Raw genomic sequence first — 13,564 nt, forward strand, 5'->3', positions numbered from 1 at the left:
TCAAATTACTTTTTGTGTTAAGCAAGAAAAATATTTTTGAAGTAATGTTCTGCCGGTGTCTGTTCTCGCTCCTGTTTTGTCCTCGCAGGAACGCGTCCAGCGGTAAGTACAACCCACGTGGGCGCGAGGTTCGCCACGGAACAGCTAGACAACATAGTCATCTTTGGCCGTGCTTATTTGAATACTTTACTAGCGAGTATTGGCCCGAGTCAACGAGAAATTTGAACCCCGCTATAGAGCAAATTTAACCACATGAACAGCGGTAAGTGACAAGGATGCGTGCGACCATAAGCGTGCGCAGGGTTCCCCTGCAGGGGGGGCGAAGGTTCGTCGCAGCGCCCCCCTCCCTATTATGTCAATGTATGCGGCTGCCTTTGCGCCCCTCTTCTCGCCCCCCCCTACAATGTATATGGCTGACTTTGCACCCCCCCTTCTCGCCCCCTTGCCCCCCCCCCCCCCTGCGCACGCCTATGCGTGCGACGTCCCGTTGCCTGCGCAAAGATTTAAAAGTGAGAAAAGATACAGATTAGTTGCTTAAACGCAGCGTACAAGTTGCAGTTATGAACCAACACGCGTATATATATAATTGATGAGTATAGTTATAAGTGAATCGTATGTAAGGGATGATGTTTGACCAGTGACCGTGAATAGGTGCAAAAGTACAACATAAATTTCATATTACAGCAACAGACATTTTTCTTAATCGTGGTGTTCTTCCCACTTTTAAATATTGGGACAGTCAGGCCAAGCCCGACCGCCGCATAGGGCAATTTATTTATACAGTCAACAAACTTTGCTGGAGGGGCCCAGCCCCCTCGAGCCTCCCTTGACCTCATTTTTCTTCCATGCATGACCTTGACTTTAAACCCTGAATACGCCTCGCGAAGCCACAGCGGAATAAGTATTCTTACTCCTAGCTCCGAGCGCGTTGTTGCCGGCGCTGCACCGATCTTAACGTGGCGTGTAGACTCGGTGTCGCTTCGCATTCCGCGTCAACACGCGATTCGGCCTTCTCGGCTGACGCTGGCGTCATAAAAAAACGAATTAACTAAATAGCTTAGCACCATGTACTGGCGCGTTCCAACGCGTACGCGTGGTTGGGGCTTGCCTCCTCGATTGACGCTGACGCTTAGCATCGCGTGCTGACGCGTTCCAACGCGCACGTCTGGTTGGGGCTTTAAAAAATGTGGCCAGGTCCGTAGCCAGAAATTTTTTTCTGGGTTGGAGGTTCAACCAACCTTTATGTATGTTCGTGCGTGCGTTTGTATGTGTGCGTGTTCACACGCAAAATTGAAAAATTTCGGGGGAACCCTCCCCACCCCTGGCTACGCGAGTACACGGTGATAGCGAGAACCTCTGAGGGCTATGGGGTAATAATATTATATATTAAATCTCACGGGCTCATGGGCAATGCAATAAGTGCGCTATCAAACTGGTTGGATCGTGTCGCGCTTGAGAACGCGTCACGTTGATTTTGGTACAGAAAGAGTGCGTGGGCCAGGATTTTGCAGCTACATGTGCACCTTCTACTTGATTCTATGTCACTCTACCTTAACGGCATCGGTTGTCTAACCTCCCCGTCTGCGTGTGGTTGTATTTCTTTTAGCTTCGAGTGCACGATATGAACAGAAAAAAAAAAAAACATGAATCGTCGCTGTGGTTGCCGTTTGGCTAGTTGTCCACCAACACAGCCAGCTCAAACTTACCGCCGGTACGCCATCGGCCGATTTTCCTGTTCTCCCTCAATTGACTCGTATGCAATACCGCTAACGCTGTTGTCAGTTGATACACAACAAACGTCTGAATTGTCGCAGGCGGATTAGCTGTCGTGTTATCCAAAGCTGTGAGAGTGAGCGATCGATACTCAATTTTTTTTTCTTCAGTCTTCAGTCTTCAGATGACTTCTTCAGTCCACGTGCAACTTCTTTTTATCTACACGGTCTACTTGACGACCACCCACTGATAGCGCATTTAGAGTCAGCTGTAGATATGGTGACCACATGTAGTGCTGCTGCGTGTTGCAGTTCATGATATGGTTGCCGACCGTTCCGAATTTCGTGGAAGTGTTCCGATTTTCGGATAACTACCCCGAGTCCCGATTTGATCCAATACGAGTATAAGGAGTACCAAATGTCCTCACTTTTCTCTATCTCTCTTTCCCTACTGAATACATATATCAGTAAACCAAATTTCCTTCTTATAATTCTTGACATCTAGTTTGCACACAACTCCCTTTCGTCTTTTGTTGCACTGTCATTTTTAAACACAAATACGGTTTCGTTTTCATCGCTGTTCTAATCCTGCTGTAGCCCTTGACTATCCGCAGTACTTATATATCTGTAGTTGCTTTTGTACTTTCCGTTCTCCTTCATCTTTTTATTCCCATTTTCCAGCGTACAGCGTAGCCAACCAGACGCTTTTCTGGTTAACCCTCTGAATCGTGCCTTTCTTTTCTTCTATATCTATTTTTGTAGACTATTGCACGTTTCTTGGTGGAAGCCGCGACATGGTAAGGCTAGAAATACTGGTGGACGTGAAGGGCTCGATCATGACTCGCTTATTAGGTTTGGATGAACACCCAGCGCGGACGCCTTGATGCCGGAAAAGATCCATCAGTACTCGTTCCTCTCAACTGGCTCCTATAGGGATCGGCTGTGTTGTGTCTATAGCTCCGGTAATCCGACGGGAACCGACGTGTAGTTAGGTTGACGGATTCTCTGGTACAAGGGCGGCGTCGTCATCTTCCTGTGTATGGTTCATGAAATGTGTCCGAAAATCCTTAAAGAAAGAAAAAAAAAAGAGAAGTCCAATATTTGCTCTCTGCCTGTATAATTATTTTTTCTGTGGCAACAGGCACCTTATCACAGCTAGAGAGATCATTTACGACAGTAATTAAATGAAATTAATTCACTTTTAATTAGTGGAGGCAAGCGCTCAGGCCAAATAAGAGAATTGAACCTTTCTTGCGAAGAGCCCATTGCCGCTTCGAAATTTTTAAAAAGCAAACGCTGGTAATTTTCGGAGAGTGACGAAATCGAACAATTTCGCCGGCGAAACCGAAACCCAAACGCGGCAGAGCGCAACTGCCGTATATCCTTCTGAGACGTTCAGAATGAGCGAGTCGTTAGATCAACCATCGATCGACTTCGCTTCGTTGGTATGCGGACTGTGCTTGCGATCATAGCAGGGTTGGCGCACATACGTTAATGAATGCTGAAGTAACACCACTGCAATTGTTGTCGTGAACAGTGACGTCATTCTGGTCATCTGCTAGTCGCCCTCATCCGAGCGCTTGAGTTTCGGTTTTGCCGGCGAACGTGTTCGAAATTCATCACTCTTCCAAAATCACCAAAGGCGGGTTTTGCAAAATCTCGAAGCGGCAACGGGCTCTTCGCAGGAAGTACTTCAATTCTCCCATTTGATCCAACTGCCTGTACCTACCTATTAAAATTATTTAGTTACTTTATTTAATTACAGCCGCAATTGCTGTTTTTAATGTTGAGATGTGTGCCGCTACATGAAATGTAATTATGAAGGCAGCGAGAAAATATTCTATTTCCCACATTTTTTAGGATTTTCGCACATATTTCTTGAAACACCCTGCATATGCCGCGCTCGTTCGAGGAGTTTTTTAACTCCTTGGACGTATACCTGTGCCTTCTGTCGTGCAGTTGCATGTCAGCCAGCTCCTGCTGGCGCTCCTGCTGGATACGAAGCTGGTTCTGGTGGAACTTCCTGTCTGTCTTGCGCTCCCACTCACAGCGAAGGCCCACCATCTCCTCGTCGTGGAGCGACGATCGCACCGAGTCCCGGTAGCAGCTGCGCGGAGGCCACGCTCCAGCTTCGGCCCAGCAGTACAGAGGCTGGCGGCTGCTGCTCGCCTGTAATGCATAGAAGGAGGGCCCATCGCACCACGCACGCCTCGCCTTTCCACGTTAATATCATATTACGTATAACCGCGTTTGCAAAAGAGAAACTCCAATAATAATTGTGTGTGTGTGTGTGTGTGTGTGTGTGTGTGTGTGTGTGTGTGTGTGTGTGTGTGTGTGTGTGTGTGTGTGTGTGTGTGTGTGTGTGTGTGTGTGTGTGTGTGTGTGTGTGTGTGTGTGTGTGTGTGTGGTGTGTGTGTGTGTGTGTGTGTGTGTGTGTGTGTGTGTGTGTGTACAGCCATGATGCTAGACTGCAGTGGGTGGAGTAATACACGGTTGCGAAGAACAGACTGAGTGACTACATGGTTGCCATCGCGTCTCAAAAGGAGATGCTAATAATGATCAACGCCATCTTCACCATCAGTATCACGAACTCTCTAAGTGCAGCTATAAACTATGTAAACAGTAAACACCCTCTGCGAAGGGTGGTTGCGCATAATTATCATCATCAACGCCTTTGCGGATGTATACATGTACGGCGGTCACGCTAAAGCTTTCTGTACATGAGCCCGGAAACGTTTTTTTCTTGTTGGGCTCGACATCGGCAAGGTCGTGCGCGACGGCGCGAGTGTCAACCTGTTCGCGCTGATGACACACGAGTCAGAATACAAAGCTCCGTGAAGTCGCTTTCTATACAACTACAAGAGCTCTCACCGCTGGGCCGTCATAAAGCCTGTCATCGATCATCGTCTCGCACGTTCGCCCAGCAAACTGCTTCGAACAAAAGACTCGTATGGGCCATATACTGCGCCGTCAGAGTGCCTCCGCTCGCACGTGTACACAGATGTCACTGAATCACGTATTTTGCAGTATTAGTAAAGTTCTTCGGCCGCTGTTAGTGCTCGGGGTGAAAAACAGGGCCCGTATATTCGCAAAAACGTCTTACGCGAAATTTTTTCGTAATTTTAATGAAAGCCAGCAGATAATGAAGCCAAGGAACGTATAGATCGAGGACGTTAATTGTACTATTTTAAGTGTACTGTAATAATTGTGATATAGATGTGAATGAAAGTGAAGTGGACGAAAAGACAACTTGCCGTCGGCGGACGGAATGCTTCAGCCAATCACGATGCGGGACATATAATTAGTGAAGCCAGCTGACCAATGGGAAAACGCACTTATGAAAGAGAAGTTTTGTGTACTCGGCCCCACTTTCTCGGCAGTATCGGTATATCGTTATATACATTTCGCGTGATTTACATTGTGTGTAAAGGTTCTATGACCTCTGTACAACGTGGAGTGGCGAAGCAGGTTTCTTGGCCGTCTCGGTATAGCATTGACATCATTATTATTCGGCTTCATTCATTATTATCATTCTGAAAATATACGTTTCACACCACCCGATATTACAGGTGGCATGAAAAGCACACAAATAAAGCAAGGAGCACACAGGAAGAGGAGCAACGCACGCCTTTTCTTCAGCAAGTCGGGGAACAGGAACGGAAGCAGCGCCTCCTATGGAAGATATGAATAACAGAAACATAAGATGGAAGAACAATGAAGATGGCGGATCACAAAGACAGTCTTTGTGATCCGCCATTTTCTTCGTTGTTGAAAGATTGAAGTAAACAAAAACGTGACGAAGAATGCAGGTCAGAAAATATGGTGAGGCAAGAAGAACGTAAAATAAGCGTCTCTGCCTAGTAAAAATTACGTGCTCCAAGTAGGCTAATAGTTTTTTAAAAAATGCTCAAAGTAGAAGCAATAATGGTCAGAGGTCTTGTGACCTGCAAATAACTTACAAGGGAATCCTGTATAACACAAAAACACAAATGGCAATAAAGACGATGTGAAACTTAAACAGGCATTGCTAAATAGCTGCCTATTATGCCTTTGCACATTTTTTAAAAATATATTTACTTGTAAGGTTCATGGGGTGTGTTTGCAATTTACATATAGGCTATTATAGCACCGAATTTGTGCTTACGAAGCTAATTAAGCACGCATTTGAAAAATCTTCGTAAAATAGCGTATAAAATCCTCGTTGTTGTAGTGTGCGGTTAGCTGTTCCTTGAAGTCGACTGTATTGGCTGCAGTGTAGGCAGATACTGGAGAACTGCTGTCATTCGTAGACATATACTATATTTTGTACAGCATAGCATTCCTTATACCATCGCAAAGCGAGTGGTAAGGAGGAGACTATGACTTCTTTCGCTTGAAATAGAACGCGGTGAGGATTACATCACATGAACTTAAGAGTGCGAAGTGCTTCAGATAGTGTAAGTATTATACAATGAGACAAAACTTGGAAGATCGTAAAGCTGCAGCCTTCTTAGATGTACGCTGCAAACCTAATAATCACCGATGAAGCAATTGATACCCTATGTATATATATAGCGTATGCACGTGCCAGGAAAAAAAAAAAGCAGGAAACTGCGCGCTGTTCTTTGCTTTTCTTCCATATGCACCGCAGCCTGCAGTATATCACAACTACTTGGATGAGGTGTCCGCAGGCTGCAGTATATATCATAACTAATTGGATAAAGCATCTGAAAACCGAAACATTAAAAAAAGAAATCTATGGCGCTCGCTTTTGCCTTCATAACTTTTTTTTTTTTCAGCTGTGGATATTTTTCAACTTCCTTCAATAGAATTCAGCCACGAGACATAGCCAGAAATTTTATTTCAGGGGGCTGGGGTCGGGTGGGGGTGGGGGCTTGAGTTCCCCAAACCAGCCCCCTGGCTACTCTACTGGATACACAGAATAACTTTTGCTTAAATGCATATTATAAAAATGTGGACGTACATAGACGCTTCATGCGTTTCTGAAAGTAGAATACACATGCTCCATGCTAGGAGCGCCACTTCGGGTTATGTCATTTATTACGCTATATTAGTGTTCATCTCGATAAACGATTTCATACCCATGCAAGTCATTGATGCTCATTTGCTGCAAAGCAAACCCCCATCTGGCTCTGCGGACAGATGAAATTTATTACAGATTTGGCAGGGGTGAGAATGCAACTGTGCGAATTCGGCATTCTAGAGAGTTTATTGTATTGTCCGGTGATGTGCAGGAGGGCCTCGTCGTCCCTGCTGTGCCTGATATTCTGTCGCGTTCGGTGCGGAAATTGAATGACGTGCTTGCGTGGCGTATCTGCTTTCATTAAAGACTATTTAACGTGTGGACAGCTTAATTTCGAGTACTATGGGGCTAAGCAGAATGAGACCGTTCAAGCCATCTGAGTATAGGCTCTCACGTCCCTGGCTTCTTCGTCCCCACTTCCGGCGCGCCGTTGCATCGCGCAAGCTTGTTGTACGTACATCACAACAAATTGATAACACTAAAGAAATGTGTTTGATGCCATGCTACTGTATGTATATATGTGCCGAAACAGTGTCCCGTCAGAGATGTCGCATCACGTTATCCGTATTAACGTTTTCAATGGACACGGGGAGCACCTCCTTTCCGGACTGTGGCACGGCAGTACAAAGGCTGACGCACGCTGACGTCACTGCCTCGGCAGTACATTATTGGCGGGACTCACATATTTACCACAGTGCAGGTGGGATTATGGCGGCACCCAGGTAGCTTTCGCTGAAAAGGCGAATACGTATAGGTCTTTGGCAACTTAGCTACGTAGCGTCCCGAGCTACCAGTTCTTAGTTTGCTCTATAGTTTATGAACTTTTTATTCTTGTTCTTGTTTATCTTCTTGGACGCTTCATATCAATTCAAACATCTAGCATGATGTAGCGAAGACCTGCGTACTGACATCTTCAGCTTCCGTTAAATTATTCCGCGGCATTTACTGCACATCAGAGGGGACATACGTTGCCTATTTAATTAATCCTCTCTGTCTGAGTGGTGGACGAGGAGGTCATTCGGAGAACATTGCATCTATACCCAATGCACTTGATATGCTGCAAAGAAAATTGGCCTGGTGGTTTAGACCAGCATTTTCGTTTCTTGAAGAGGGCTGCCATCTTTGAGGCGGCGGCATAGGCGTGCGCAGGGTTCCTCACCAGGGGGGGGGGGGGAGGGTTCATCGCAGCGCCCCCCTCCTTACTAAGTCAATTTATGGGGCAGACTTTGCGCCCCCTCTTCTTAGGTGAGTAGGGGGGGGGGGGCGCCCCCCTCCCCTTCCCCCCCAGGTGCGCGCGCCTATGGGCTGCGGGTCATATGGATCGAGCGACCACGGTAGAGTCCGGTCGGTACTTATCGCATTTTGGCGCCATTGCGCGCTCGCCATCAGCTCGTAGCCACTGTGCTGCCCGCACCGACTGGTGACAGCTGGGGTGAAAGATGACGGCTCTAAACGCTGATGCTAGGGACAAAGGAATATGGTATATACTGACTCATAGTGGGTCAGCTTTAAGTGGCTAAAGTGTACAATCAGTCTGCATGAATATTCTGTTAAGTTAATAGTCGTTATCAAAAATGACTGGAGAGTGGCAAGCAAAGTGACCAGTGCATATTTACGTGGCCAGGAAACGGGGCGTATACGGCTTCGTGGTTTTTGCCTGCTGTTTGATAAACTTGACGACGCGACTTGCGTTCGCTTTTCGGGCCGGTACAAGGGGGACGGTCTTCCGTAGATAACATGACGGGACTATAACAGCTTTACGCAGATGGCGCTGATAAACGTGATACTAATAACAGCTCGTGAGAGAGATTTCTGACAAGGCCGTATCAGGCGATGACTTGTCACGGACAATGTGGCTGAACTTTCGTTTGGAAAAGGGCAAGGGAGAAGGAGGAGGAGGAGGTTATACTAAAGTTTTAGTATAACCTCCTTGAGGAGGAGGTTCGTATCTCGTGAGATTCGTCGAGAACGGAATGATATCTTTTCTCCGCAGCGCCACCTATAAGTAATGGCGATTGGAGGGCGAAGCGGAGAGGCCGGTCGTTCGAGAGACTGTATTGCAGTGGTTTTTGCTTGATTGGGGTCGCGCGGTACTGTCTCGCTATTTAGTAACATCTGTCTGGTGAGCTATACGCGGACTTAATCTTTGCTCGTCGGTCCTCTAAGAGAGGCTGCTGTGGAACACGACGGTCCACTGACGTTAAAAATAACTTTACACACTGCCACTCCGATGGCGGTTTGACGCTCGTCTTGCGTACTTTCGTGTGCTTGCGATAACATATACGTTTGCGGACGGAACAAGCTGCGCGGGCCGTGAAAATGGTTCCTTCGAGACGACCCAGCAGATGCTACTGGTAAGCCTCATGCCATTTTCTATGTCATTGTTTCCTGGCTTGAAAATGAGGTCCAGTATTATAATGAATCGCCCTAAGGGGAGAACGCGACATTGGTGTACAGGCAGGCCAGTCATAGCGGCTTATGATTGACAGGATGGCCTACAAACTGGACTTTCATTGCGAATATGCATCTGCATAATACGCCACGTTGTCCTTTCTTTCTTTCTCTCTCTCTATTTCTCCCTTGTCCACCAAGCAAAAGGAGTGTCACATAGGAGTTAAACATAAATGAGGCGTTCGGATCCGACGGAAGAGCCGGATCTAATTAACACACAACTAGCAATACGATTGGAAGAAGCGCAGCTTGTCCTTTTGTGTGTTCTGTGTTCGCGTGCGTTCTGCATTTTACGAGAAGAAAAGCGCCATTCTAATACTTTTTCTCTGCGACTTCCTATGGTCTATCACGCAATATATGGTTTATCAAGCAATAAGTGATCAGTATCACTGATAACATGACCAGCGAAGCTGCCACATACTTTCCCGCCAAAGACGACTACGTCACCACTGTTACGTTCCATGCACGGCGCGTGCTGCTTAATAATCTCTGTTTATATTAGAGAACGCCTCTTTAATTAGCGCTTTTAGTTAAACATTCCAGAAATTGTATAGCGATTTTAAGCCCCCAAACCAGCTCGCGCAGAAATTTTATCTGTGCCTGTGAAAAGTTGCACCTCAGCTTGCTTCTTCCTCTTATCGCTTTCGTTATAAAGAGAGAAAACGACATAAAGAGAGACGGCACTGGTAAGCTTCGAGGAGAGAATGTGAGCGCGTCGACCTCTTCAAAACACTGTGACTCCGCGATTACACCGTCTATCTACTCATTATCGTTCGGCTTCGGATGCTGATAAAAGAAATATTAGTTCCGGCTCCCTGGGAGCCGGCACAATATATGCAGGATATGCAGGAATTGTCTTATCGTTCGTTTGTGTCACGTCCCCACTCAGCTACTGAATGGCTTCAAATTCACCGCACCCACATTCCTTGATTCCCCCCCCCCCTTTTTCTTTTAACGGAATCACGTAGGACTGAGTTTAAGGTATAACGATGCACTATCGCACGATCTTCTCGTGCGAAGATCACGTGCCCCGTGACACCCTCCGGCAAAAAAAGAGTGTTCCACACTCACCGCCTGGGCTACGGGTAGCGCTGTCGAACACTCCCAGGTATTAAGCACACATAAATAGCCTATACAAAAATGTTGATGAGGAGCATCCTCCGTTGTAACTCAAAAGAGCATCGGATGCGTAATTCGAAGGTTGTTGTTTCGGATCCCACCGATGGAAAAGGTGATTTTTCGTCCACTTTAATTTCTTTCAGTTTAGGTGAGAATTATTACAATACAGTTAAGAAACCGCAAATAATGTCCCCCATGCTTTCCATGGCTTAACTGTCTGTCGGTTTCATTAGTTGCGTACAATACAGGAAAACGAGCCCCTCGGACAATTTCCCCGAATTTCGTACTTTCATGTTAGCAAATAAGAAGAGGAAGATTTCTGTTTCGTTTTCTTCTACTTTTGGTACCGTGACCTGTTAGATGTCGTTATTCGTCTCTCTCTTAAACACATTAGAAAACTTACCCGCATCATGTTTTTGTTATATACGTAAACATTTTTTCTCCTAAATTTTTTTTGCTCTCTCTTAAAACGTCAGATTCATGGCCTATATGATCTGTAATGGGCTGCAGCGTTCCCTTAGAACCAACCGACCTGCATGCATCACTCCGCGTTGTTTAATAAAATTAGCACGCGAGCTGCGCTGCTCTACGCGAATCCGACATACGCGTTTTGACCAAAGGTAAGCAACAGTTTCATTTGTAAGTAATTCAAGGTGTATTTGCAGCGACAACTGAGCTCACGGTTCTTATGTAACAGAGAATGAGATGAATTTATTTACTGAAAGGTTAGTCTTATCAATAGCCTGATGATGGGCAGCGTGGAAGGGCGGTATAGTATAGGAAAAAAAAAGAAATATACATGAGCGACGATGCCAACGAGAAGTATGTCCAGTGGTGGACAAATGAATAAGCGCACGCAATAAATTTCAAGTTAGAGTAGGTTCCACGAGAGCACACTCTCGGACAGCTAATTATGTGGTGCCAACGATAGTTTACGCCTCAAATGAAGCTCAAGCTGAAGTCATGCTAACACTACGGGCATATACTGATAAAACAAGAACGAAATAACGCATTTTAGTTAGCCCTAAGTTTGTATTTCGGTTGTCCGTGACCGTAACCGTATGCGCAAATTCACTAAGTTGCAGCATCCGTGTCTATCGTCCAGTGATTGGTTGCTTGTGAAAATGACTGTAGAGCTGCCATTATAAATTCACTGCCGCGCTGTTCGCGTGGGGCTAAGGACCCAAAATAAAGTCGCGCGCAGAGGTTTTAGCCTGCCGCTGTTAAAACCGGCGAGTGGTTGCGACCCCGAAAGCATTGGCGTATCCAGGATAGGGGATGTGCACAGGCCTTGTGCTGTCGATGTGCAGCAAGCAAGGTGCTCCTCCTCCAACATGGCTTGTATACAGTCGAAGCTATCTCGTATATATCACCGCCACAAGCGTCATCTATTCTGCATGCGCTTCTCTCGACGAAAACCAGCCTCGGTGGCTCGGAGCTCATCTGTTGCTGAGCGCGTGGTCGACAGTTCGATTCCTGATGGCAGCGTCAAAATGCACAAACGCTATAGTATACACCGTGTTTTGGTTGCGCGCATATGATCCACGTAGAATCAAAATTAATTCCGCATATTCTCCATCACAAGGCGCGTCTTACATGTACATCCCGTGAGATTACCTATGCACTCGACTCCAGGGATTGCTATAGTTCGCAAAATTTTACCCGTAAAAGCAAGCTGCTTGCCTGCGGCAGTACACTGTCCTCGACAATGGTAAAAAAAAAAAGAAATGTCGCGTCGCAAATGTCACGTTTCGCATAGACAATTAACTTACTGGCGTGCGGCGACGACGTGTCACTGACGGCGACACCTTTCTTTTTTTCCAATGTAGGAAAACTTACCCACGGGCAGAAATGCTCTCTGCAAGCTGTGCTGCTCGATAAAGAATACATCCATCGAAGAGCTGCATAGCAAATAACGGGCCGCGCATTGCAAATATAAGGCTGAGTGTAGCATCCGTACATTGCACTTACTTCTTTCTGCATCCAACTCTTTGCCGAGTTCATCACCTCTTCGGAGGACCTGCAGTAGCTCATCCTGCGCAACTGACTGGTCATGACGACGACGGAACCAGGCGACACAACACAGAGAGTAATTAACAGGCTTATTAAAAGATATTGACTCGAGCCCCGGGTACAGTGCGCTTAAAGGCAACAGCGCCACGCAGTGATGTTTCGACAGCTATCTGACAGCACTGCAACGTCAAGTGGCGCCAGCACGCTCTGAGCAGAGGCGGGACAGGCTATCCGCTCCACTTCCTGTTTGGTGCATCGCCATGGCAACGCGTCTTTGCGAATCGGCACGTCTCGCGTTCGTTGCCGCTGGTCACGCGGCGTGATCTGAAAGCCAAGCTGGACAGTGCATCGCGATTGAGCAAAATATAGACATGCTCCTGGAACTGAGATAGAATAGAAATGGACCTCAGTGATGGCATGTCCGGCACCCCAGGCACGTCCTATACGATATCTGCAGCGTTACGGCATCGCAGTTTTCGAGCGTCGAGAGGAGAAGCATGTAGCTAATTTTGGAAAGAAGCAGCACACACGCACGCGCAAACACTCCCAAAAGGGTGTGTCTGTGTTTGGCCGCCGTTTAATTGTTGCTTCGTCTGAGAGCTTGACCTCAGTGTAGTGGTTGCTGGCTCGCATGGTGACGAATACTGATGTCGCCCAAAGTCAGTGGCCATGTTTTCGTCGCCTTCATTCCTTTAGTACCTATTCCTCCATTTAGCTGCTTCTTTGTACTTTATTAGAGGTTCTACCTTCTTTATGGTGTGCAGTCGGGCACGTCGTGCAGTGTATAGCTGAAACGTAGTATTTTTTATTCGGCGTCCTGTCCATTAGAAAGAGCGTGGGCTACGTACGTGGGCTTATCCTCGTTGGGGTAGTTTTGTCCTTGGAGAAAGCGAGCTCTATGTGGCTTGAAATGCGACGTTAGACGCGTTGTTTGTGGCAGCGGCGGCAACTGGCAGAACCAGTTTCTCTGACACAACTGTCATCAACCCGGTGAAGCCATAGCACGAGAAGGGCGGTTTGTTAGTCTATCGTAACGTTGGCCCGCTCCCGCTAGAAATCTGAGATTTTCATCGTCTGCCTTTGCATTCCTCGCATTTTTTTTTTTTGTTAGCTGTTGTCCTGACACGTTATTCAGGAAACACACTACTCGTGTGATTTTGATACATTACTAAAGTATACGTATGTAACATAAGGTACGTTTGTAAACTTGGCATCGCAGCACTGCGAGATATTATGTAAGAAATCG

The 13,564-nt window shown here is 46.6% G+C and overlaps 1 protein-coding gene across 1 annotated transcript in view; it reads right to left on the bottom strand.

Moving 5' to 3' along the window:
• LOC119387101 (uncharacterized) overlaps nucleotides 1-13,564 on the bottom strand; it is a 32,620-nt gene that overhangs the window by 2,700 nt on the left and 16,356 nt on the right. The window contains exon 2 of the mRNA XM_037654410.2: nucleotides 3,652-3,881. Within this exon, the coding sequence (XP_037510338.1) occupies nucleotides 3,652-3,881 (230 nt within the window). The remainder of the gene's footprint in view (nucleotides 1-3,651; nucleotides 3,882-13,564) is intronic.

Source organism: Rhipicephalus sanguineus, chromosome 3 (genome assembly GCF_013339695.2).
Source record: "Rhipicephalus sanguineus isolate Rsan-2018 chromosome 3, BIME_Rsan_1.4, whole genome shotgun sequence".
In the NCBI taxonomy this organism is placed as follows: domain Eukaryota; kingdom Metazoa; phylum Arthropoda; class Arachnida; order Ixodida; family Ixodidae; genus Rhipicephalus; species Rhipicephalus sanguineus.